The following is a 24,811-nucleotide window of genomic DNA, read 5'->3' as shown; positions in this document are numbered from 1 at the left end:
CTCTTTTGTGTTTTTTCAATTAAGACAAATTAAATGAAGATAATAATAGCAAATAATTTGTGTTTGCTATCATTTTCAGGAAGAAACTGAGTATTATCTGACAGAATTGCAGTGGTGTCAATACTTTTGGCCAGGACTGTACGTGGCTGCTATATACTACGTGGGCAGTGTTATATACTACGTGGCTGTGTTCTATACTGCATGCTCTATACTACGTGGCCACTGTTAGATACTCTGTGGGCAGTGCTATATATTACGTGGGCTGTGTTATATATTACGTGGCCAGTGTTACATACTACGTGGGCTGTGTTATGTACTGCGTGGCTGCTATATACTGTGTGGGCTGTGTTGTATACTACGTGGGCTATGTTATTTACTGCGTGGCCTATATTAACACATCGGGTATTCTACAATATGTATGTATGTATCTAGCAACCACATGGTATATACCATAGGCCACATAGAACTCCTATATACTATGTGGCCTGTACTATATACTATATGGCTGCTATATACATACATACATATTCTTGATGCGTTAGAATCGGGCCACCATCTAGTATTTATATATTTTAGGAGTCTGAGTCGGTTCATTTTATACCGACTCTGACTCCACCAAAATGGACTCATGCTTTTCAACTCTTCTATACAGCCTTGGGTACAACCCATTTAATAATAATATTCTTGTATTTGCTGATAAATGAACCTGTATTGCATGACGTCAAGTTGGCTGTAAGGATAGCTATAGGATTCCAATAGGATTTGGCAAGTATAGTAATTCTCCCAGGTTTTTGCCAGTGTATAGACCGGGCTGTAAAAGTTCTAACCTGCTTAATATGGACCATCCCTGATGGAAGCTGATTGCTTCTGAAGCTCGTTGGATTTGTTCAATTTAGCTATACTTAAAGCCATCGTGACGTCATACAACACTTTCACTGTAGTTCCTCATCACAGATGGACATGGACTTTATTATGCTCCTTCAGCTTCTAAGACTTGATGTTGTGCGCCAATGACTGTGGCGCCATCTGTAAATAGACTAGCATCCGCTATTGTACTCTAACACTCCTGCATAAGTGAACGTGGATTCTTTATTTCAGTTTGGATCCACCCCCATGTTTTTCAATCATGCTTTTCGGGGTGTGTTGCTGCAAATGGCATGGGAAACATTTCACTAGTAGAGAGAAGAATGAATTCAACAAAATGCCAGCAAATTTCAGGAAATTTTGATGCAAACATAACACCATAACTAAAAAAGATGAAGTTGAAATGAGGATGGCTTTAACAAATGTATAATGATCCTAAACATACGTCAATATGCACAACAGACTGTCTGAAAAGGCGCAAGCTAAAGGTTTTACAACAGCACTTATAGTCCCTGATCTGAGCATCATTGAAAATCTGTGGCTACACCTCAAAATATCAGTGCATGTAAGGCTACTTTCACATTAGCGTCGGTACGGGGCCGTCGCCATGCGTCTGCCCGGCATACGTTGTGAAAGATATGAACAACGGGGGCAGCGGATCCAGTTTTTCAATGCATCCGCTGCCCCGTTGTAATATCTGGGGAGGGCGTGGAGTTTCGGCTGTGCATGCACGGTCGAAAATGGCGGATTCGACGCACAAAAAAGTTTTAAAAAATGTAACTTTTTTTGTGCCGAGGATCCGCCAAAACACGATGCATCCATCGCACGAGGGATTCGACGTGTGGCCATACGCCAAAATGCGTCGCTATTGCAAGTCTTTGGAGAAAAAACGCATCCTGCGGGCACATTTGCCGGATGTGTTTTTTCTCCAAATCGACGCATTGCGACGTACGCCAAACAACGCTAGTGTGAAAGTAGCCTAAGACGACTTGGGAATCTCACAGAACATGGAAGATTTTTCCAAGAATGGATGAAGATCCCTCAATCAAGAATTGAAAGACTCTCTGCTGGCTACAAAAAGCATTTACATGATGTGATACTTGTAAAAGGGAAAGCTACTTAGCACTAAACATGCAGGTTGCCAAAACTTTTACATTTTCCCATTTTCAATTTTGTAATTTTTAAAAATACATATTTTTTTCTGATTTCTCATGTTGGCAGAAGACTCAGATTCTACTAAAGATTTGTAATTGTCTTAAAAATGGAAAGTAAATGCTAAAATCACTTCATTAACATTTATGCTTTTATTTAACAGCTCACCTCTTCTGGAAATCTTGGTTTACTCACTAATGTTACTCCTCTAAATAATTCTTCAACTAGTGATATTTCAAGGTAATACATTTGTCTCTTAATTTTATATATAACATGTTATTGCTTCAATTACATCGATTTTGTATTTAAGTTGTCTTTTCATTATTTCCTGTTTTACAACCAATGATTATACACAGTTTAAAGTCTTCATCTTCTTGGATATTTTTTAAATCTCGCAAAAATGTGTAAAGGCTTTTTGCATTTGCATTTTTGTTGTATATGGACACGATTTAATAATTACATACTTACATAAGATGAAAACCGAAAAGGCAATGGTGCATCATATTCAACCTTTTTTGATCAGTTATGCTGTATTTATCACTAAATTCAATGGAAAAAGTCATCCAGACATTTTAAAATATTTTCAGAATATCTGACATTGCTACCTCCTGTAGTAGAGTATTCCATAGCGTAGTCCGACTAATTGTAAAGAAGCCTTTGGGTACCGTCACACACTGCCATTTTGATCGCTACGACGGTACGATTCGTGACGTTCCAGCGATATCGTTACGATATCGCTGTGTCTGACACGCAGCAGCGATCAGGGATCCTGCTGAGAATCGTACGTCGTAGCAGATCGTTTAGAACTTTCTTTTGTCGCTGGATCTCCCGCTGGCATCGTTAGATCGTTGTGTGTGACACCGATCTAGCGATGCGATCTAGCGATGCGTTCGCTTGTAACCAGGGTAAACATCGGGTTACTAAGCGCAGGACCGCGCTTAGTAACCCGATGTTTACCCTGGTTACAAGCGTAAAACTAAAAAAAAAACAAACAGCACATACTTACATTCTGGTGTCCGTCAGGTCCCTTGCCGTCTACTTCCCGCACTGTGACTGCCGGCCGTAAAGTGAAAGCAGAGCACAGCGGTGACGTGCTTTCACTTTCACTTTACGGCCGGCAGTCAGTGAGTGCGGGAAGCAGACGGCAAGCGACCTGACGGACACCAGAATGTAAGTATGTGCTGTTTGTTTTTTTTTAGTTTTACGCTTGTAACCAGGGTAAACATCGGGTTACTAAGCGCGGTCCTGCGCTTACTAACCCGATGTTTACCCTGGTTACCCGGGTACCTCGGCATCGTTGGTCGCTGGAGAGCTGTCTGTGTGACAGCTCCCCAGCGACCACACTACGATTTACCTACGATCACGGCCAGGTCATATCGCTGGTCGTGATCGTAGGTAAATCGTATAGTGTGACGGAGGAGAGAAGGTTTTTCCACCAACATAGAAGAGGATTCTTTACTGTTAGGGCAGTGAGAATCTGGAATTGCTTGCCTGAGGAGGTGGTGATGGCGAACTCAGTCGAGGGGTTCAAGAGAGGCCTGGATGTCTTCCTGGAGCAGAACAATATTGTATCATACAATTATTAGGTTCTGTGGAAGGACGTAGATCTGGGTATTTATTATGATGGAATATAGGCTGAACTGGATGGACAAATGTCTTTTTTCGGCCTTACTAACTATGTTACTATGTTACTATGGTACCCTTTCTTTGCAGGGTCATTTAAAAGAATAAACATGTGCCAGATCTTTGAATTGATCACTAAAGATTAAATTCACCTCAAAGGTTGTCCGGCCTGTTAGTGGCAGCACACTTGTGAATCCTCACAATGCGCGCTTTTTTTGTATTCTCCTGAGCCAGCAACGGTTCGGTCATGTGATAGCAAGTATGCTGGCCACATTCTGATTAGACTGAGTCTGGTCTATCCCAAACTTGCGGTCTTGTGCCAGCCAGAACCAGAGAATCCTCACAGCGCTCAGTACATATGATGTGAGTCTGCAGTCACTGTAAGGCTGTACAGCCCCCTTTAAAGCATCTTTCTCTTTTAAACAAGCCAAATTTTTTAAACTTTTATATATATAGCACTGCTCCTGAGGTAACGGTACGGATGGGGAGGTAGTTCCCATAGCCGCACAGGCTAATTAGACTGACGTAATCCCCGGGAGACAGCCTATTTAGCCGCTGTCACCCGCAGTCAGAGTGCCCAGAATGCAGGTAAAAAATTATAGAAAAGAGCTGGCGCACTCTGATATTCAATATTTATATAAGAAAAAACGGGGGTGCGAACCCAAGTGGCAAAGATAATGTCAAAACAGACAGAGAAAGACTCCACTAAAACATCTTCGCACACCACCAATGATATATATCAAAAAGGAACAACTTTATTGGAAGCATAATTAAAAACAGTTAAAATCAATACAATCAACAACTGCCTCCCCCACACATGAGGCCTGTACAACACCACAAATGCTGCAAATATAACATAAAAATAGTAGCAAATAATATACAAAGTATATCACTATAGGGACACACTGTAAAGAATCTAGACATACACTGGTATACGATAGCAGCCACAAATAAAGGACATCAAAACTCTGTTATTAATACATAAATGGTCCTTAGGATCTCTAACTGATGCAGGAATTAAAGCCAAGAATTTGCACATCATTGAGAATCAGATTAAAAAATATATATAAGGCGGATATAATCCATACCACCTCCTAATAAAGGCAGGAAACAGAGTGATCTCCAGGGAAGAAAGTACCCCAAGCAGAACAGTGTGTCGCCCAATCACCCGATAATTACCTGTAATAGGGAGGGTGAAGATAGCAGCCAAGAGTGTGACAGGCCCGGGAGGCAGCTGAACCCAACGCGTATCGCGGCAAAAAAGAGCCGCTTCGTCAGGGGAAGTGCTTACCTCCACACGTTCACTCCTTAAATAGTGGACTGCAGTACTCTCCAGACGCCGGCGTGTGCGTCGCCATAGACCAGAAACCGGAAGTAAAGTTCTCAAGCGCAGAGCGATCAGCAACTGCGCAGATGACCAAGTATGTATAGAGTGGGCAGAAGTCTCTGCCCACAGTGGTCAAATGCGCACGCGCCGGTAAAATAACCGGCGGTCTGCATGAGACCCATGGAGAGAAGGAATGCGCACGCGCCAGTGAAGTAGTTAACGGTTCCATATAAGAAACCATAGAACGGGGGCAATGCCAAAACATGGATAAGGGGAGTTGTAGTGGGAACGGTCAATAAGACCATAAAGAAGAGTGACGCCGTAACAGAAAACACAGGGTTGCTGGAGTTATTATCAAAAGTCACATAACATCTGACTCTAATATATGTACAACAAGAGAACAACACAAGACCTGAAAAGTAATTACAATAAGATAAAAATACAAACAACAAAAAAATAATAATACAAAATGATAACAATAAGACAAAAACATAAACATAAAACATACAATAAAGCTGATTGTCCCAACACGGGGCTAATAGCTGTTGCAGCTAACATCAACTCTTGTCGTATCGGTGTTACAGTTCTTATCAGCAAATAATCAGCTGAACTATATGACCATAGTGCCTGCTCTTCATCTTCCAGCACTTATAAGTCCAAGTCCGTCTTTCAGAACTAGCCCACAAAACAAAAGTTTTACCCCAAAAAGCCCGTAAATAGCAAGTCTTCATTGATACCCTGAGGCGCTGTAGAATGGAGGGAATAAATCCAACGTGACTCTGTTTGTAATAGTCGTTTATGTAGAGAACCACCTCTGCCCGAGCTCCTGATATGTTCCAGGCCAATTACTTTGATCTTGGCACAGCTGCCCCCATGATGTGAAAGAAAATGAGAGGCCACCGTGCTGAGCGTCTTGCCCTTTCGGCTGTCCACTGCTGCTGTGTTGATAGTCGAGAGATGACTTTGTATCCTGCGCCGTAATTCTTGTGAAGTCTGGCCTACATAGATACAAGGACATGGGCAGATCAAAGCATAGACCTCATGAGAGGTTTTACAGTTAATATAGGCCTTTAGTTTATGCTGTACTTAATCAACAGGGTTGCGAAAGATCTCACGTGTGGGATACATGAACTGACAAATACTACAATCTCCACACGGAAAAGAACCTCTCAAGATCGTACCACGATTGAGTCTCTGTGTTGGTCTCCTGTAATGGCTCTGAGTAAGAATATCCTTAAAATTTGGTGCCCTCCTAGCCGTAATTAACGGTCGAGTGCTAATAACTTGAGATGTTTGTGTATCGGAGGTCAGAATCCTCCAATGGTTATTAAAAATCCTACTCACCTCGGACCAGTGGGTATGGTAACCCGTGATGAAACGTGCAAAACCATCCGGTTTCCTTTTGTTGACAGCCAGTAAAGAGTTCTGCAATTGTTGATTTGCCCTCTGGAATGCACGAGAGACGCATCTTTTGGGGTAGTTCCTGGCTTTAAACCTGATCGTGAGATCCTGAGCCTCTCTTCTGAAGTCCGTATCCAGAGTACAGTTACGCCTTGCTCTAAGGAATTGGCCAGTTGGAATACCATCCCTCGTGTGCCTTGGGTGAAAACTCTGGTAGTCCAAAAATCCATTTGCCGCTGTAGGCTTGCGATAAAGGCATGTGGAGAGTGTGCCCTCCTGACACCTAACCTCCAAATCCAGAAAATTAACTGAAATAGAAGAAAATTGGTAAGTCAAAAAAATATTGATAGAGTTGTTATTGAGAAGGCCCATGAATTGAAAAAGTTCCTCCAACGACCCTGACCAAATGAAAAAAACGTCATCAATAAAGCGCGACCACTGTCGCACCCTATTCTTAAAGCCATCAGAAACAAAAACGGTCATAGCTTCCCACCACCCTAAAAAAAGATTAGCGAACGAGGGGGCACAACGCGCCCCCATCGCCACACCAGATGTCTGCAAATAATGTACCCTGTCGAATAAGAAGAAATTATGCCTCAAAGCAAAGTCAAGCAGATCAATGATGAAAGAATCATGTAATCTATCAGAGTTTACCTGCAAGTCCAAGAAAAATAGAACCGCCTGCATGCCGTCATCATGATTAATATTAGAGTATAACGACTCAACGTCGCATGTAACCATGAGGTCACCCGGATTCAGCCGAATCCCCTTATGCATACTGATAAAGTGTGAAGAATCTCTCACATATGAAGGAAGTGTGGCAACCAAAGGCTGTAAAAAGAAATCTATGTAAGAACACGCCTTTTCACATAGACTTCCAATGCTCTAAACTATCGGGCAACCGGGGGGCTTGGTGGTACATTTATGAATTTTGGGTAGCATATAAAAAGTTGGTGTCGTAGGTTGATCTACCCAAATAAAATCTCGCTCATACATATTTATAATCCCCAATTCAAAAGTTCTGTCCAGAAGTGCTCTCGGCTTGGTGGAATAAACCCCTGTTGGATCCGAGGGCAGTCTGCGATAAAAACGCACATTATCAAGTTGCCTGTGAGCCTCCTCCACATACATCTGATGGGGCCATAAGATGATGTTACCCCCCTTATCCGCCTCTCTGATTACAAAATCCTTATTATTCCGCAGGTCGTAAAGAGCCTTGCGCTCTTGATTAGTCAGATTACCCCCAATATGGGAGTGGCTGGGTAATGCCTCAATGTCCAGTTTGACCATCTCAAAGAAAATATTTACAGCTGGCACAGTAGACAGGGGAGGACATACCATAGATCTGTTTCTTTGTGGAAATCGTGGCCTACCTCCAGTAGAGTCCCCATCTTGCAGCAAGTCCAACAGGTCCTGGAGCACTCTTTGTTCAATTTGATCAGGAACTGCTGTGGGGCCTGATTGATTATGCAGACCTGTAAAATAATTTTTCTACAAAAAAGGAACAAATCTTTAATTAACGTAAATTTATCCATCTCCTGTGATGGTGAGAAGTTTAAGCCTCTCCTAAGCACTGACATTTCAATGGGACTTAACTGGTGTTCAGAAAGATTTATAATTTGTAGAGAGTCATTCACTGTAGAATTGTCATACACACTGCCTTCTGGACCCTCCTCAGTCAAAGGGATAACTGAACTAGAGATGGATCCAGAGCAGGTCCCAGAGGGTCACTTCTGGCTGCCTCCAACCAGGAGTTCCAGGCTGTCCTGCACTCCGATGCTAGCCTGAGGCCCTGAGAAACCTCAATGAGAAGCCCACCTCAGAGATTGATAAGGAGAGGGTATTTTGGGAACAAGGGAGGTTATACAGGAAGAAGGTTCCCAGCAAAGCCCAACAGGAGTGGTTGAGGGAAAGACAGCTGGCTGTACCCTACCAATTTAGGAGTGACTTGTTAAGAATTGTCCATGAGATTCCACTCGCTGTGCACTTGGGGATCAGCAAAACTAAGACCCAGCTGTCTAAACACTTCTATTGACCCAAGATGGGGACAGGTGTAACCAACTATTGCCGCTCCTGTATTACATGTCAGAGTGGGGAAGTCTGGGCCTGCAGAGGCTTGCTGTGGACATTGTGGGACCACTGGCTATGCCCAGCAACTCAGGAAAGAGCTACATCCTTACTGTGGTAGACTATACTACCCAGTATTCGGAGGCAGTGGCTCTGTCCTCAACTATAATGGATAAGGGGGCTGATGCCCTGTTGGTCATCTTTTCCCGAGTAAGATTTCCCAGGGCGATGCTTATCGACCAGGAGACTCAATTTATGTCTTGCCTAATGGGGGTTCTTTGTAAGAAAATGCAGGTATCGAGTGTGTATCTTCCCCAAACCAATGGTTTGTGTGAGCGCTTCAGCGATACCCTCAAACAGATGCTAAAAATGCTGATTGAGCCCCAGGGGTGCGACTGGGTGCAGTATCCCTCACACCTGCTATTCACTTACAAAGAGATTCCGCAGGCCTCAACAGGGTTTTTCCCCTTCGAGCTCCTGCAAAGCAGGCAAGTCTGGGGACTCCTTGGGTTGGTAAGGGAATCGTGGGAAGAGCCCGAGCCATTCAGAAGTGTCCATCTTGGAGAATGTCATGCACTTCCATGACAAGATACAGACCTTGATGCAGTTAGTACATGACAACATGGCACAGGATTCCCTTGGGCCCCGAGGCACAAGAGAAGTCTGCCTTTATCATCCCTTTTGGACTGTACGAGTCCACAGCCATGCCTTTTGGCGAGAACAATCCCCCTGCCACATTCCAGCGGATGGTCAATCACCTGCTCTAGGGGCTGGAGAGGTGCGCGGTGGCATACTTGGATGACATTGTCATCTACAGATCTACATGGGAGAAGCACCTCTGCAGCAGGCCAGATCCTCAAGCTGGGAAAGTACCAGATGAGCATGAGCGAGGTCCAATACCTGCGGCACCGGGTAGGCAGGGATTTCTATGAGTCCAAAGCCTGGGAAAATGGACGCTATCGTGTCCTTGCCCATCTCTAATACCAAGAAGCAGGTGATGTCCTCCTTGGGCACTGCAGGGTACTGTAGGCGCTTTGTACAACACTATAGTGCCCTTGATTGATCTCACCAAGAAAACCTACCCCATACAGTCAATTGTACAAACAACTGTGAGGTGGCATTTCGTGCATTAAAAACACCCGTAAGCAGCTCCCCTGTTCTAACGTCAGACGATAGCAGTCGGTCATTCTTAGTACAGACTGACTCCAGCGAGTTTGGCCTCGGTGCTTTGCTCAGCCAGGTCGACTCGGGGAACCTTTGGGGGTTTGGGGAACCTTTAGTTTGGGGAACCTTTGTGCAGCATTATATGGGGCTTAATATTCTATGGAGCACCTTATAGAGCCATCAAGCTATGTGCAGCATTATACGGGGCATAATATTCTATGGAGCATCTTTTGGGGCCATCATTAACCTTTTATGCAGCATTATATGGGGCATATTTTAATATGGAGCATCTTATGGGGACCATCATGAAATTTATGGAGCATTATATGGGGCATATTTTGTATGGAGCATTATATGGGGCACATTTTGTATGGAGCGTCTTATGGGGCCCATCATGAACTGTATGGAGCATTCAATATGGATATTCAAAAACACTTAACCTACTGATTTCTCAATCAATTTTACTTTTATTGGTATCTTTTTGAAATTTACCAGTAGCTCCTGCATTTCCCACCCTAGGCTTATACTCAAGTCAATAAGTTTTCCCAGTTTTTTGTGGCAAAATTAGGGGTCTCGGCTTATACTCGGGTCGGCTTATACTGAAGTATATACGGTATATCAAAACTATCTAAAATGACCAGCCTCCTAGATTATTATGGAGCGCTCTTTATAGTTATAGTGATCAATATTCCTGTGTGGGTGCACTTAAAGGACTGAGCGAGGTTAAGGAAGAGTCTTGGAGTCAATAAGAAATGTTCACACAATGCTCTGTGTCCCTGTTTTCGTTTGGAGATATGCCGTTTGTATGTGAAGACTACATAAATATGTGAGAGACTGGAAGTTGGAAATAATGTGCTCTGACAAAATTGCCAAATGCAGTGCAGTTTTCTGCAGTACACTAAAAAGCCGTAATACCAAACTTCTAAAAGAAATACCAAAATGTTTTTTTTTCCTTATTTTTATTACACCTCATTTGAAATGTTTCATTTTTCTCATTCATTACTTTAGGGGTATTTTCACACATGGACTTTCAAATACCTGTATATTTGCTGCATTTTCAGTCAGTTTATTTGTGTGATTTGTCTACCATATGTGTTATTAAACAGCCGCCCGCACGCACTTAGGTGCACAGCCGCCCGCACGCACTCGGGGCACAGCCGCCCGCACTCGGGCAGTAGAGCCGGAGAGAGAAAGATGGGAGCAACATATGGCAGAATGGAAACAGGAACAGGCAGAATGGGTGCAGCACATTACAACAGAATGGGGGCACAGGATGGGAGCCGCACATGACAGAATGGGGGTGCAGGATGGGAACAGCACATGACAATGGGGGTGCAGGATGGGAGCAGCACATGACAGAATGGAGGCGCACACATGACAGGATGGGGGTACAGGATGGAAACGCAGGATGGAGCAGCACATGACAGGATGGGGGTGCAGAATGGGAGCAGCCCATGACAGGATGGGGGCGCAGAATGGAGCAGCACATGACAGGATGGGGGTGCAGAATGGGAGCAGCCAATGACAGAATGGGGGCGCAGGATGGGAGCAGCACATGACAGGATGGGGGCGCAGGATGGGAGCAGTACATGACAGGATGGGGGCGCAGGATGGAGCACCACATGACAGGATGGAGACCATATACCAATATACCGTATATACTCGAGTATAAGCCGAGATTTTCAGCCCAAAATTTTGGGCTGAAAGTGCCCCTCTCGGCTTATACTCGAGTCAAGGTGGGTGGCAGGGTCGGCGGGTGAGGGCGCTGAGGCATACTTACCTAGTCCCAGCGATCCTCGCGCTGTCCCTGCCGTCCCACGGTCTTCTGTGCTGCAGCTTCTTCCCCTCTTCAGCAGTCACGTGGGACCGCTCATTACAGAAATGAATAAGCGGCTCCACCTCCCATAGGGGTGGAGCCGCCTATTCATTCCTCTAATCAGCGGTGCCGGTGACCGCTGATAGAGAAAGAAGCTGCGGCACCGAAGACCAGGCAGAGGGACAGCGCGAGGATCGCCAGGACTAGGTAAGTATAGCATATTCACCTGTCCTCGTTCCAGCCGCCGAGCGTCGCTCCATCTTCCCGGCCGGTGCCTCCATCTTCCCGGCGTCTGCGCTCTGACTGTTCAGGCAGAGGGCGCGATGACGCATATAGTGTGCGCGGCGCCCTCTGCCTGATCAGTCAGAGCAGAGACGCCGGGAAGATGGAGGCGCCGGAACGAGACGCCGGGAGCTGCAATCAAGGGAGGTGAGTATGTGTGTTTTTTTTTTTATTGCAGCAGCAGCAGCGGCGGCGGCAGAGATTTATGTGGAGCATCTATGGGGCAAAGTGAACGGTGCAGAGCACCGTATATGGCACAGCTATGGGGCACAATGAACGGTGCAGAGCACCGTATATGGCACATCTATGGGGCACAGTGAACGGTGCAGGGCACCGTATATGGCACATCTATGGGGCACAGTGAACGGTGCAGGGCACCATATATGGCACATCTATGGGGCACAGTGAACGGTGCAGGGCACCGTATATGGCACATCTATGGGGCACAGTGAACGGTGCAGGGCACCGTATATGGCACATCTATGGGGCACAGTGAACGGTGCAGGGCACCGTATATGGCACATCTATGGGGCATCTATTCATTTGCTGCTCCCCGCTCACTGCTCAGCTGACAGGTGGGCGGGGAAGCGGCTAATGGATATTCACTGCACTTTAATTATCTGGACCAAGTGGTTTCCCCAGCGCTGGATTCCGGGCAGCGGGGACATTTTTCTGCCTCCTGAAAGTGGGATCACAGTGCGATCCCACTCGCTGCTCCCCCTCCCCACATGCTACATTCCGACCATAAGACACACCCACACTTTCCTCCCAAATTTGAGGGAAAAAGGTGCGTCTTGTGGTCCGAAAAATACGGTACATACCAAGTGCAAAAACAACATAAAATAAAGTATAGATTAAAAGTATTCTTGCAAAGTAATAAGACATCAAATAAAAGGGCTTTTCTTGTTTGGAGAAAAAAATTGCGTTCCAAGAGGACCATTTGTAATTATATTTAGGTAGAGAGTTATTCTTTAACCCCTTCACCCCCGGCGCTTTTTCCGCTTTTTCATTTTCGTTTTTTGTTCCCCTCCTTTCCAGAGCCATAACTTTTTTATTTTTCCGGCAATATGGCCATGTGAGGGCTTATTTTTTGTGGGACGAGATGTACTTTTGAACGATACCATTGGTTTTACCATGGCATGTAACAGAAAACGGGAAAAAAATTCCAAGTGTGATGAAATTGCAAAAAAAGTGCAATCTCACACTTGTTTTTTGTTTGGCTTTTTTGCTAGGTTCACCAAATGCTAAAACTAACCTGCCATTATGATTCTCCAGGTCATTACGAGTTCATAGACACCAAACATGTCTAGGTCATTTTTTATCTAAGTGGTGAAAAAAAATTCCAAAGTTTGCTAAAAAAAAAAAAATTGTGCGATATTCCGATACCCGTAGCGTCTCCAATTTTCGTGATCTGGGGTCAGGTGAGGGCTTTTTTTGCGTGCCGACCTGGCGGTTTTTAATATCATTTTGGTGTAGATACGTTCTTTTGATCGCCCGTTATTGCATTTTAATGCAATGTCGCAGCGACCAAAAAAACGTAATTTTGGCGATTTGATTTTTTTTCTCGCTACCTCATTTAGCGGTCAGGTTAATCCTTTGTTTTTAATGATAGATCGGGCGATTCTGAACGCGGCGATACCAAATATGTGTATGTTTGATTTTTTTTTTAATTGTTTTATTTTGATTGGGGCGAAAGGGGGGTGATTTGAACTTTTATATATTTTTTATTTTTTTTATATTTTTAATCACTTTTTTTTTTTAAATTTTGGCATGCTTCAATAGCTTCCATAGGAGGCTGGAAGCATGCATAACTCGATCGCCTCTGCTACATAGAGGTGAACCAAACCCAAGAAGAACAAACAATCAGCCAAACAAGTCCCATAAAAAAGATTTTATTAGATATAATGTAAAAACATGAAACAGAATAGTAGTGCTAACAGGGGAATGGATACACAGCACAAATGGCCGCAGCACACACACAGGTACAGACCAAACAGGTCTACCAGATCAGCCCGCCATACGTGTACCACCAGGGACTGTCATAATAGAAAAACCCCCGAGCTATAACTAAATGCAGGTATACGGACAATGCCCATAGCATGGGGCGTATCACAAAATCAGTACATACCTGGTGGATACAACTAACAGCGGGGACCTGCGGCTGAACCTGACCCCTACGCGCGTTTCAGAGCGCCAGCTCCTTCATCAGGGGGTAAGTGTAAGCGGCACCAGATCCCATTAAATACTCAACCGTGATTAAAAGAGTGCCGCTTACACTTACCCCCTGATGAAGGAGCTGGCGCTCTGAAACGCGCGTAGGGGTCAGGTTCAGCCGCAGGTCCCCGCTGTTAGTTGTATCCACCAGGTATGTACTGATTTTGTGATACGCCCCATGCTATGGGCATTGTCCGTATACCTGCATTTAGTTATAGCTCGGGGGTTTTTCTATTATGACAGTCCCTGGTGGTACACGTATGGCGGGCTGATCTGGTAGACCTGTTTGGTCTGTACCTGTGTGTGTGCTGCGGCCATTTGTGCTGTGTATCCATTCCCCTGTTAGCACTACTATTCTGTTTCATGTTTTTACATTATATCTAATAAAATCTTTTTTATGGGACTTGTTTGGCTGATTGTTTGTTCTTCTTGGGTTTGGTTTATAGTTATCAGCTGGTCCCTAATACATATGTCCGTATGCATATTTAGTATCGTTTTCATATGTACATTTATTATATGATTCTGTTGGAGATAGAATATGCTTGCCTCAATAATATTTCTATACATAGAGGTGAAGTACAGATCACCTCTATGTAGCAGAAATGCAGGGTTGCTTTGAACGCCGACCACAGGGTGGCGCTCAAAGCAATCGGCCATCAACAACCATAGAGGTCTCAAGGAGACCTCTGGTTGTTATGGCGATGCACTGCTGACCCCCGATCATGTGACGGGGGTCATCAGTGCGAGCACTTCCGGCTTCGCGGCCGGGAGCGCTAGTTAAATGCCGCTGTCAGCACTTGACGGCAGCATTTAACTAGTTAATGGGCACGTGCAGATCGCGATTCCACTCGCGCTCATTGCGCGCACATGTCAGCTGTACAAAACAGCTGACATGTCGCGGCTTTGAGGTGGGCTCACCGCTGGAGCCCACCTCAAAGCAGGGGATCTGCCAGATGACGTACTATTCCGTCAGCTGGCAGAAAGGGTTTAAAGCTTAGGGCATTTCAAAGGAGATATGAGAGAACATAATATAAATTATATCAGAAATAGAGGGAGTATCCATCGATTTCCACTTTGATGCTATACAAGTTTTGACAGAAAAAAATATGTAAAAATCTTGTCTAATTTTTTGAGGGAGGTCATCAGGTTCCAGAAAAAAGAGAGCCAATTGGGGATAAATTTTTACGGGAGACTCATTTATTTTATTCAGTAGTAAAGACACATCTTTCCTAAGTATCGAAAGTTTGGGACATTCCCAGAATATGTGAAGATTACCTCTTTGACCACAATTCCTCCATCATTAATCGGATTGATATGGAAATACGTTTTTAAGTCTAGCGGAAGCGTAGAACCACCTACATAAAAGTTTTAAAATCATTTTCATGAAAGTTTGCGCTAATAGAAGATTTGTACGCTAGTTCCACCAGTTTTTCTCGTTTATCTAGGAGGAAATTATTATTGAGATCTTTTTCCCATCTCCACACGTAATTCAGTTTTTCGAAAGAGACTGAGTTAATAATCGAAAACCATATATACTCGTGTGTAAGCCGAATTTTTCATCACATTTTTTTTGTGCTGAAATCGCCCCTCTCGGCTTATACATAAGTCACGATACAGAAATCCGGAGGGGGAGGGAGACGGCGGAGCAGTGGGTGCCAGGATCCGGTACACACATACTTACCTACCTGTGCACCCTCAGTGCTGGCACTGCATCTCATGCCAGCACCTGCCTGCAGCTCTTCCTGTGCTCAGCGGTCACGTGGTACCTCTCATTAAGGTGACGAATATGGAAGCGTCTCTCCCATATGCGCAGCACATATTCATCACCTTAATGAGCGGTACCACATGACCGCTGAGCACAGGACGAGCTATGGGAAGGCGCCGACGGCCAGAACGAGATGCAGTGCCAGCACCCAGGGCGCGCAAGTAGGTGAGGTTTTTTTTTTTTCAATAGGAAACATGCACACAGGGATAGGGGATAAGGAGGCATGAATACCAGGGCAGGGAAGGGGGAGACATGCATACAATGACGTGGAGGCATGCATACAAGAACGGAACGGTGCAGGCATCCATACCAGGACAGGAAAGTGGGAGGTGTTGTGAATTCTGTGGCTGAATTCACTCCTGTGGTCATAAGTGGTATTGCAGCCTCTGGGCTTCCTCCCTCAGGTGTTTTGGTGAGCTCGTTGGCTGCCTTGCTATTTAACTCCACCTGAGTCTGTCTTCCTTGCTCCTTGTCAATGTTCCAGTGTTGGATCTGAGCTACTGCATCTTTCCTGTGGCCTGCTGCTCTGCTAGATAAGTGTTACTTGTTTTTGTTTCCGTTTTTTCTGTCCAGCTGTGCTATTCTCTTTTGCTGGAAGCTCTGAGACGCAAAGGGTGCACCGCCGTGCCGTTAGTTCGGCACGGTGGGTCTTTTTGCTCCCCTTTGCGTGGTTCTGCTTTAGGGTTTTTTGTAGACTGCATAGTTCTCTTTGCTATCCTCGCTCTGTCTAGAATATCGGGCCTCACTTTGCTGAATCTATTTCATTCCTACGTTTTGTCTTTTCATCTTGCTAACAGTCATTATATGTGGGGGGCTGCCTATTCCTTTGGGGTATTTCTCTGAGGCAAGTCAGGCTTGTATTTCTATCTTCAGGCTAGTCAGCTCCTCAGGCAGTGCCGAGTTGCATAGGTAGTGTTAGGCGCAATCCACTGCTGCTTTTAGTTGTGTGAGGATAGGTTCAGGTATTGCAGTCTGCAGAGATTCCACGTCTCAGAGCTTGTTCTATTGTTTTTTGGGTTATTGCCATATCACTGTATGTGCGCTGATTACTGCACACTGTGTTGCCTGATAGCACAGCATAACAGTACAAGGAGCCCAAACCAATGATTCTCAATAGAGGAAAAAAAGAAGTCCTGACATCATTTTTTTTTCCTCAGCTCTGTCTTCAGTTTTTTTTTTTTTTCCCCTAGACATTAGAGTGCTTCAGGACACAGCTGTGGACATGGATATTCAGGCTCTGTGCTCCTCAATGGATAATCTCGTTATAAATGTACAAAAGATTCAAGATACAATTGATCAGAAATCTATGCTAGAACCAAGAATTCCTATTCCTGATTTGTTTTTTGGTGACAGAACTAAGTTCCTGAGCTTCAAAAATAATTGTAAGCTATTTCTGGCCTTGAAACCTCATTCTTCTGGTAATCCTATTCAACAGGTTTTGATTATTATTTCTTTTTTGCGCGGCGACCCACAGGACTGGGCGTTTTCTCTTGCGCCAGGAGACCCTGCATTGAGTAATGTTGATGCGTTTTTCCAGGCGCTTGGATTGCTTTACGATGAGCCTAATTCAGTGGATCAGGCTGAGAAAAATTTGCTGGCTTTATGCCAGGGTCAGGATGATGTAGAAGTATATTGTCAGAAATTTAGGAAGTGGTCAGTACTCAATCTGTGGAATGAATCTGCACTGGCGGCTTGGTTCAGAAAGGGGCTCTCTGAAGCTCTTAAGGATGTCATGGTGGGATTTCCTATGCCTGCTGGTTTGAATGAGTCTATGTCCTTGGCCATTCAGATCGGTCGTCGCTTGCGCGAGCGTAAATCTGTGCACCATCTGGCGGTATTGTCTGAGAGTAAACCTGAGCCTATGCAGTGCGACAGGACTATGACTAAAGTTGAACGGCAAGAACACAGACGTCTGAACAGGCTGTGTTTCTACTGTGGTGATTCCACTCATGCTATTTCTAATTGTCCTAAGCGCACTAGGCGGTTCGATAGCTCTGCCGTCATTGGTACTGTACAGTCCAAATTCCTTCTGTCCATTACCTTGATATGCTCTTTGTCATCGTATTCTGTCATGGCGTTTGTGGATTCAGGCGCTGCCCTGAATCTGATGGATTTGGATTATGCTAAACGTTGTGGATTTTTCTTGGAGCCTTTGCGGTGTCCTATTCCGTTGAGAGGAATTGATGCTACACCTTTGGCCAAGAATAAGCCTCAGTACTGGGCCCAGCTGACCATGTGCATGGCTCCTGCACATCAGGAAGTTATTCGCTTTCTGGTACTGCATAATCTGCATGATGTGGTCGTGTTGGGGTTGCCATGGCTACAAACCCATAATCCAGTATTAGATTGGAACTCTATGTCGGTAACCAGCTGGGGTTGTCAGGGAGTACATGGTGATGTTCCATTTTTGTCTATTTCGTCATCCATTCCTTCTGACATCCCAGAGTTCTTGTCTGACTTTCAGGATGTATTTGAAGAGCCCAAGTCTGATGCCCTACCTCCGCATAGGAATTGTGATTGTGCTATCAATTTGATTCCTGGTAGTAAATTCCCTAAGGGTCGTTTATTTAATTTGTCCGTGCCTGAACACACCGCTATGCGCAGTTATGTGAAAGAATCCCTGGAGAAGGGACATATTCGCCCATCGTCATCACCATTGGGAGCAGGGTTCTTTTTTGTAGCCAAAAAGGATGGTTCGCTAAGACCGTGTATTGATTACCGCCTTCTTAATAAGATCACTGTTAAGTTTCAGTATCCCTTGCCATTGATATCTGACTTGTTTGCTCGGATTAAGGGGGCTAGTTGGTTTACTAAGATTGATCTTCGTGGTGCGTATAATCTGGTGAGAATCAGGCAGGGAGATGAATGGAAAACGGCATTTAATACGCCCGAGGGTCATTTTGAGTATCTGGTGATGCCGTTCGGACTTGCCAATGCTCCATCTGTTTTTCAGTCTTTTATGCATGACATTTTCCGTGAGTATCTGGATAAATTCCTGATTGTTTACTTGGATGACATTTTGATCTTCTCTGATGATTGGGAGTCTCATGTGAAGCAAGTCAGAATGGTTTTCCAGGTACTGCGTGCTAATTCCTTGTTCGTGAAGGGATCAAAGTGTCTCTTCGGTGTGCAGAAAGTTTCATTTTTGGGGTTCATCTTTTCCCCTTCTACTATCGAGATGGATCCGGTTAAGGTCCAGGCCATCCAGGATTGGACTCAGTCGACATCTCTGAAAAGTCTGCAGAAATTCCTGGGCTTTGCTAATTTTTATCGTCGCTTCATCTGTAATTTTTCTAGCATTGCCAGACCATTGACCGATTTGACCAAGAAGGGTGCTGATTTGGTTAATTGGTCTTCTGCTGCCGTGGAAGCTTTTCAGGAGTTGAAGCGTCGTTTTTGCTGTGCCCCTGTGTTGTGTCAACCAGATGTTTTTCTTCCGTTCCAGGTCGAGGTTGATGCTTCTGAGATTGGAGCAGGGGCGGTTTTGTCACAGAGAGGTTCTGGTTGCTCAGTGTTGAAACCATGTGCTTTCTTTTCCAGGAAATTTTCTGCTGCTGAGCGTAATTATGATGTGGGCAACCGAGAGTTGCTGGCCATGAAGTGGGCATTCGAGGAGTGGCGTCATTGGCTTGAGGGAGCTAAGCATCGCGTGGTGGTATTGACTGATCATAAGAATCTTACTTATCTCGAGTCTGCCAAGCGCTTGAATCCTAGACAGGCCCGTTGGTCGTTATTTTTTGCTCGTTTTGATTTTGTGATTTCGTACCTTCCGGGCTCTAAAAATGTGAAGGCGGATGCTCTGTCTAGGAGTTTTGTGCCCGACTCTCCGGGGTTATCTGAGCCGGCGAGTATCCTCAAGGAAGGAGTCATTGTGTCTGCCATCTCTCCTGATTTGCGGAGAGTGTTGCAGAAATTTCAGGCTAATAAACCTGATCGTTGTCCGGCCGAGAAACTGTTCGTCCCTGATAGGTGGACTAGTAAAGTTGTCTCTGAACTTCATTGTTCGGTGCTGGCTGGTCATCCAGGAATCTTTGGTACCAGAGAGTTAGTGGCTAGATCCTTCTGGTGGCCATCTCTGTCACGGGATGTGCGTGCTTTTGTGCAGTCCTGTGGGATTTGTGCTAGGGCTAAGCCCTGCTGTTCACGTGCCAGTGGGTTGCTTTTGCCCTTGCCGGTCCCGAAGAGGCCTTGGACACATATTTCGATGGATTTCATTTCTGACCTTCCCGTTTCTCAAAAGATGTCGGTCATTTGGGTGGTCTGTGATCGCTTTTCTAAAATGGTCCATCTGGTGCCCTTGGTTAAATTGCCTTCCTCCTCTGATTTGGTGCCTTTGTTCTTCCAGCATGTGGTTCGTTTGCATGGCATTCCTGAGAATATTGTTTCTGACAGAGGTTCCCAGTTTGTCTCGAGGTTCTGGCGAGCCTTTTGTGGTAGGATGGGCATTGACCTATCTTTTTCCTCGGCCTTCCATCCTCAGACTAATGGCCAGACCGAACGAACCAATCAGACCTTGGAAACATATCTGAGATGTTTTGTTTCTGCTGACCAGGATGATTGGGTGTCATTTTTGCCGTTGGCTGAGTTCGCCCTTAATAATCGGGCCAGCTCGGCTACCTTGGTCTCTCCATTTTTCTTCAATTCTGGGTTCCATCCTCGTTTCTCTTCAGGACAGGTTGAGTCTTCGGACTGTCCTGGTGTGGATTCTGTGGTGGACAGGTTGCAGCAGATCTGGACTCAGGTAGTGGACAATTTGACCTTGTCCCAGGAGAAGGCTCAGCTTTTCGCTAATCGTAGACGCCGTGTGGGTCCCCGACTTCGTGTTGGGGATCTGGTTTGGTTATCTTCTCGTCATATTCCTATGAAGGTTTCCTCTCCTAAATTTAAACCTCGTTTTATTGGTCCGTATAGGATTTCTGAGATTCTCAATCCGGTGTCTTTTCGTCTGACCCTCCCAGACTCCTTTTCCATACATAATGTATTCCATAGGTCGTTGTTGAGAAGATACGTGGCACCTATGGTTCCATCTGTGGAGCCTCCTGCCCCTGTTTTGGTGGAGGGGGAATTGGAGTATATTGTGGAGAAAATTTTGGATTCTCGTGTCTCTAGACGGAAACTCCAGTATCTGGTCAAATGGAAGGGTTATGCTCAGGAGGATAATTCCTGGGTTTTTGCCTCTGATGTCCATGCCCCAGATCTTGTTCGTGCCTTTCATGTGGCTCATCCTGGTCGGCCTGGGGGTTCTGGTGAGGGTTCAGTGACCCCTCCTCAAGGGGGGGGGTACTGTTGTGAATTCTGTGGCTGAATTCACTCCTGTGGTCATAAGTGGTATTGCAGCCTCTGGGCTTCCTCCCTCAGGTGTTTTGGTGAGCTCGTTGGCTGCCTTGCTATTTAACTCCACCTGAGTCTGTCTTCCTTGCTCCTTGTCAATGTTCCAGTGTTGGATCTGAGCTACTGCATCTTTCCTGTGGCCTGCTGCTCTGCTAGATAAGTGTTACTTTGTTTTTGTTTCCGTTTTTTCTGTCCAGCTGTGCTATTCTCTTTTGCTGGAAGCTCTGAGACGCAAAGGGTGCACCGCTGTGCCGTTAGTTCGGCACGGTGGGTCTTTTTGCTCCCCTTTGCGTGGTTCTGCTTTAGGGTTTTTTGTAGACTGCATAGTTCTCTTTGCTATCCTCGCTCTGTCTAGAATATCGGGCCTCACTTTGCTGAATCTATTTCATTCCTACGTTTTGTCTTTTCATCTTGCTAACAGTCATTATATGTGGGGGGCTGCCTATTCCTTTGGGGTATTTCTCTGAGGCAAGTCAGGCTTGTATTTCTATCTTCAGGCTAGTCAGCTCCTCAGGCAGTGCCGAGTTGCATAGGTAGTGTTAGGCGCAATCCACTGCTGCTTTTAGTTGTGTGAGGATAGGTTCAGGTATTGCAGTCTGCAGAGATTCCACGTCTCAGAGCTTGTTCTATTGTTTTTTGGGTTATTGCCATATCACTGTATGTGCGCTGATTACTGCACACTGTGTTGCCTGATAGCACAGCATAACAGGGAGGCATGCAGACAGGGAATGGCATTCATACCAGGACAGGGAAGGTCGGAGCCATGCATACCAGGACTTTGATGAGGGAACAATGCATACCTGTCTTATACTCGAGTCAATAAGCTTACCCAGTTTTCTGTGGCAAAAGTTGGTGCCTTGGCTTATTCTCAAGTATATACGGTGCATATTCATAATATTCCAAACTGAGTTATTCATAGGATTCTCTAAAAGAGTAATAATTTCTCTTGAAAGGGTCTAAGGTAAATTGTATTTATTTCTAATATACTTCATTATCTCTAGAAAATTATAAAATTCTTTGTCAGGAAGATTGTATAGGGTTTTCAATGATTGGAAGTTTATAATCGAGTCTAATTTAGGCCTGTTATAAGTGGAGAACAGTCTATAATTCCAAACTTTTCCCATTTATTACATGGGAATTTCTATAGAACTGTATGAAAAATTGAGAAAGGGACTTTGTTGGGATTAATGCTACATTTATTAGTTTTTGAGATACTACACTGCTCAAAAAATAAAGGGAACACTTAAACAATAGAATATAACTCCAAGTAACTCAAACTTCTGTGAAATCAAACTGTCCATTTAAGAGGCAACACTGTTTGACAATCAATGTCACATGTTGTTGTGCAATTGGAATAGACAACAGATGGAAATTATTGGCAATTATCAAGACACACTATGAAAGGAGTGGTTCTGCAGGTGGGGACCACTGACCATATCTCAATACCAATGCTTTCTGGCTGGTGTTTTGGTCACTTTTGAATGTTGGTTGTGCTTTCACTCTCGTAGTAGCATGATAAGAACTCTACAACCCACACAAGTGGCACAGGTAGTGCAGCTCATCCAAGTTGGCACATCAATGCGAGCTATGGCAAGAAGGATTGCTGTGTCTGTTAGCGTAGTGTCCGGAGGCTGGAGGCGCTACCAGGAGACAGGCCAGTACACCTGGAGATGTGCAGGGGGCATAGGAGGGTAACAACCCTGCAGCAGGACCGCTACCTCAGCCTTTGTGAGGAACAGGAGGAGCACTGCCAGACCCCTGCAAAATGACCTTCAGCGGGCCACAAATGTGCATGTGTCTGCACAAACGGTTAGAAACCGATTTCCATGAGGATAGTCTGAGTGCCCGACGTCCACAGATGGGGGTTGTGCTCACAACCCAACACCGTGCAAGACGCTTGGCATTTGCCACAGAATACCAGGATTGGCAAATTCACCACTGGCTCTCTGTGCTCTTAACAGATAATAGCAGGTTCACACTGAGCATACGTGACAGTTGTGACAGAGTCTGGAGACGTCGTGGAGAGCTATCCGCTGCCTGCAACATCCTTCAGCATGGCCGGTTTGGCAGTGGGTAAGTATTGGTGTTGGGTGGCATTTCTTTGGAGGGCCGCACAGCCCTCCATGTGCGGTCCAGAGGTAGCCTGACTGCCATTAGGTGCCGAGATGACCATATGCTGGGGCGGTTGGCTCTAGGTTCCTCCTAATGCAAGAAAATGCCAGACCTCATGTGGCTGGTGTGTGTCAGCATTTCCTGCAAGATGAAGGCATTGAAGCTATGGACTGGCTCGCCCGTTCCCCAGACCTGAATCCGATTGAACACATCTGGGACATCATGTGTCGCACCCATCCATCAACTTCACGTTGCACCACAGAGACTGTCCAGGAGTTGGCAGATGCTTTAGTCCCGGTCTGGGAGGAGATCCCTCAGGAGACCATCCTTCGCCTCATCAGGAGCATGCCCAGGCATTGTAGGGAGGTCATACAGGCACATGGAGGCAACACACACACAACTGAACATAATTTCCTTGTCTTAAGGCATTTCCACCGAAGTTGGATCAGCCTGTATTTTGATTTTCCACTTTGATTTTGAGTATCATTCCAAATCCAGACCTCCATGGGATATTCATTTTTATTTACAGTGATCATTTTTTATTTACAGTGATCATTTTTGTTTTAGGCTAGGGTCACATTGCGTTAGTGCAATCCGTTTAGCGCTAGCGGATTGCGCTAACGCAATGTTTTATATGGGGCCGCGTTCGGGGTCGCGGTAACGTCCCCGCTCTCGCAGATCCCCGATCTGCGAGAGCGGGGAACGGACCGCGGGCGCGCCTCGGACGCTGCAAGCAGCGTCCGCGGCGCGCCAGGAATCTCCGGCGCGTCGCTAGCGCGTGCCGAACATGGCACGCGCTAGTGTAGCGCGTTGCCATTAGCGTGAATGGGCGCGTTAACGGCCGCGTTGCACGGCGTTAATTTCGCCGTGCAACGCTGTCCGTTTAACACAGTCCCATAACGCAATGGGAACCCAGCCTTATTGTTTGTAACGGGGTCTACCAATCTGGGGTAGCTCTTTCAGTACCACCTCGTGTTTCCGGAAGTCCACTCTGCTTTGGCTGGAGTCTGAATGAAGGACGCTGGCTGAAATTCCTAAGTTACATGGGCGCATATAAAAGATCACTGCTTCTCCACATATTTCCACTCTGACAACACTTTACTCACAGGACACAGAATATATAACACAGATAGGCTACGTTCACATTAGCGTCTTGCGGTGGGGCGTCGGGCGCAGCCGCGTCGACGCATGCGTTATGCGCCCCTATATTAAACATGGGGGCGCATGGACATGCGTTTGCATGCGTTTTGAGATGCATGCGTCTTTTTTGCCGCAAGCGTCAGGGCGCAGAGGACGCAGCAAGTTGCATTTTTTTGCGTCCAAAATCCAGCCAAAAAAGGACGCATGCGTCACAAAACTATGCGTTTTGCATGCGTTCTTGTTTGCGTTGTGTGTTGCGTCGCCGACGCAGCACCGCACAACGCAAATGTGAACGTAGCCATACAGAGGGCAGGCCAATAGAAAAGCAGAAGGCCAGACATGCATTACAATAGCCGCAGGTGGCCGGAGCCTGCCGATATTTACTGTGGGAATTACAAAGGTGGAAGGGGGGGGGCGATAAAAGGGGAATATCGTGCGCCGATGCATTAGAGACATGCATCTCACATGGAACCTATTATACATACATATAACTGCACAACCTATTCTGGGTGCTGAGTGGTTCCGTAACACGTAACAGTGTTCTCAACACATT

General features: G+C 45.5%; 1 protein-coding gene across 2 annotated transcripts in view; it reads left to right on the top strand.

Annotated features, from left to right (window-relative positions):
- EDC4 (enhancer of mRNA decapping 4) overlaps positions 1 to 24,811 on the top strand; it is a 928,397-nt gene that overhangs the window by 289,668 nt on the left and 613,918 nt on the right. For both annotated transcript variants that reach the window (XM_069740123.1, XM_069740124.1), the window contains exon 16: positions 2,180 to 2,256. In XM_069740123.1, the coding sequence (XP_069596224.1) occupies positions 2,180 to 2,256 (77 nt within the window). The remainder of the gene's footprint in view (positions 1 to 2,179; positions 2,257 to 24,811) is intronic.

Source organism: Ranitomeya imitator, chromosome 9 (genome assembly GCF_032444005.1).
Source record: "Ranitomeya imitator isolate aRanImi1 chromosome 9, aRanImi1.pri, whole genome shotgun sequence".
Taxonomy (NCBI): domain Eukaryota; kingdom Metazoa; phylum Chordata; class Amphibia; order Anura; family Dendrobatidae; genus Ranitomeya; species Ranitomeya imitator.
This window is presented reverse-complemented; position numbering and strand designations above follow the sequence as displayed.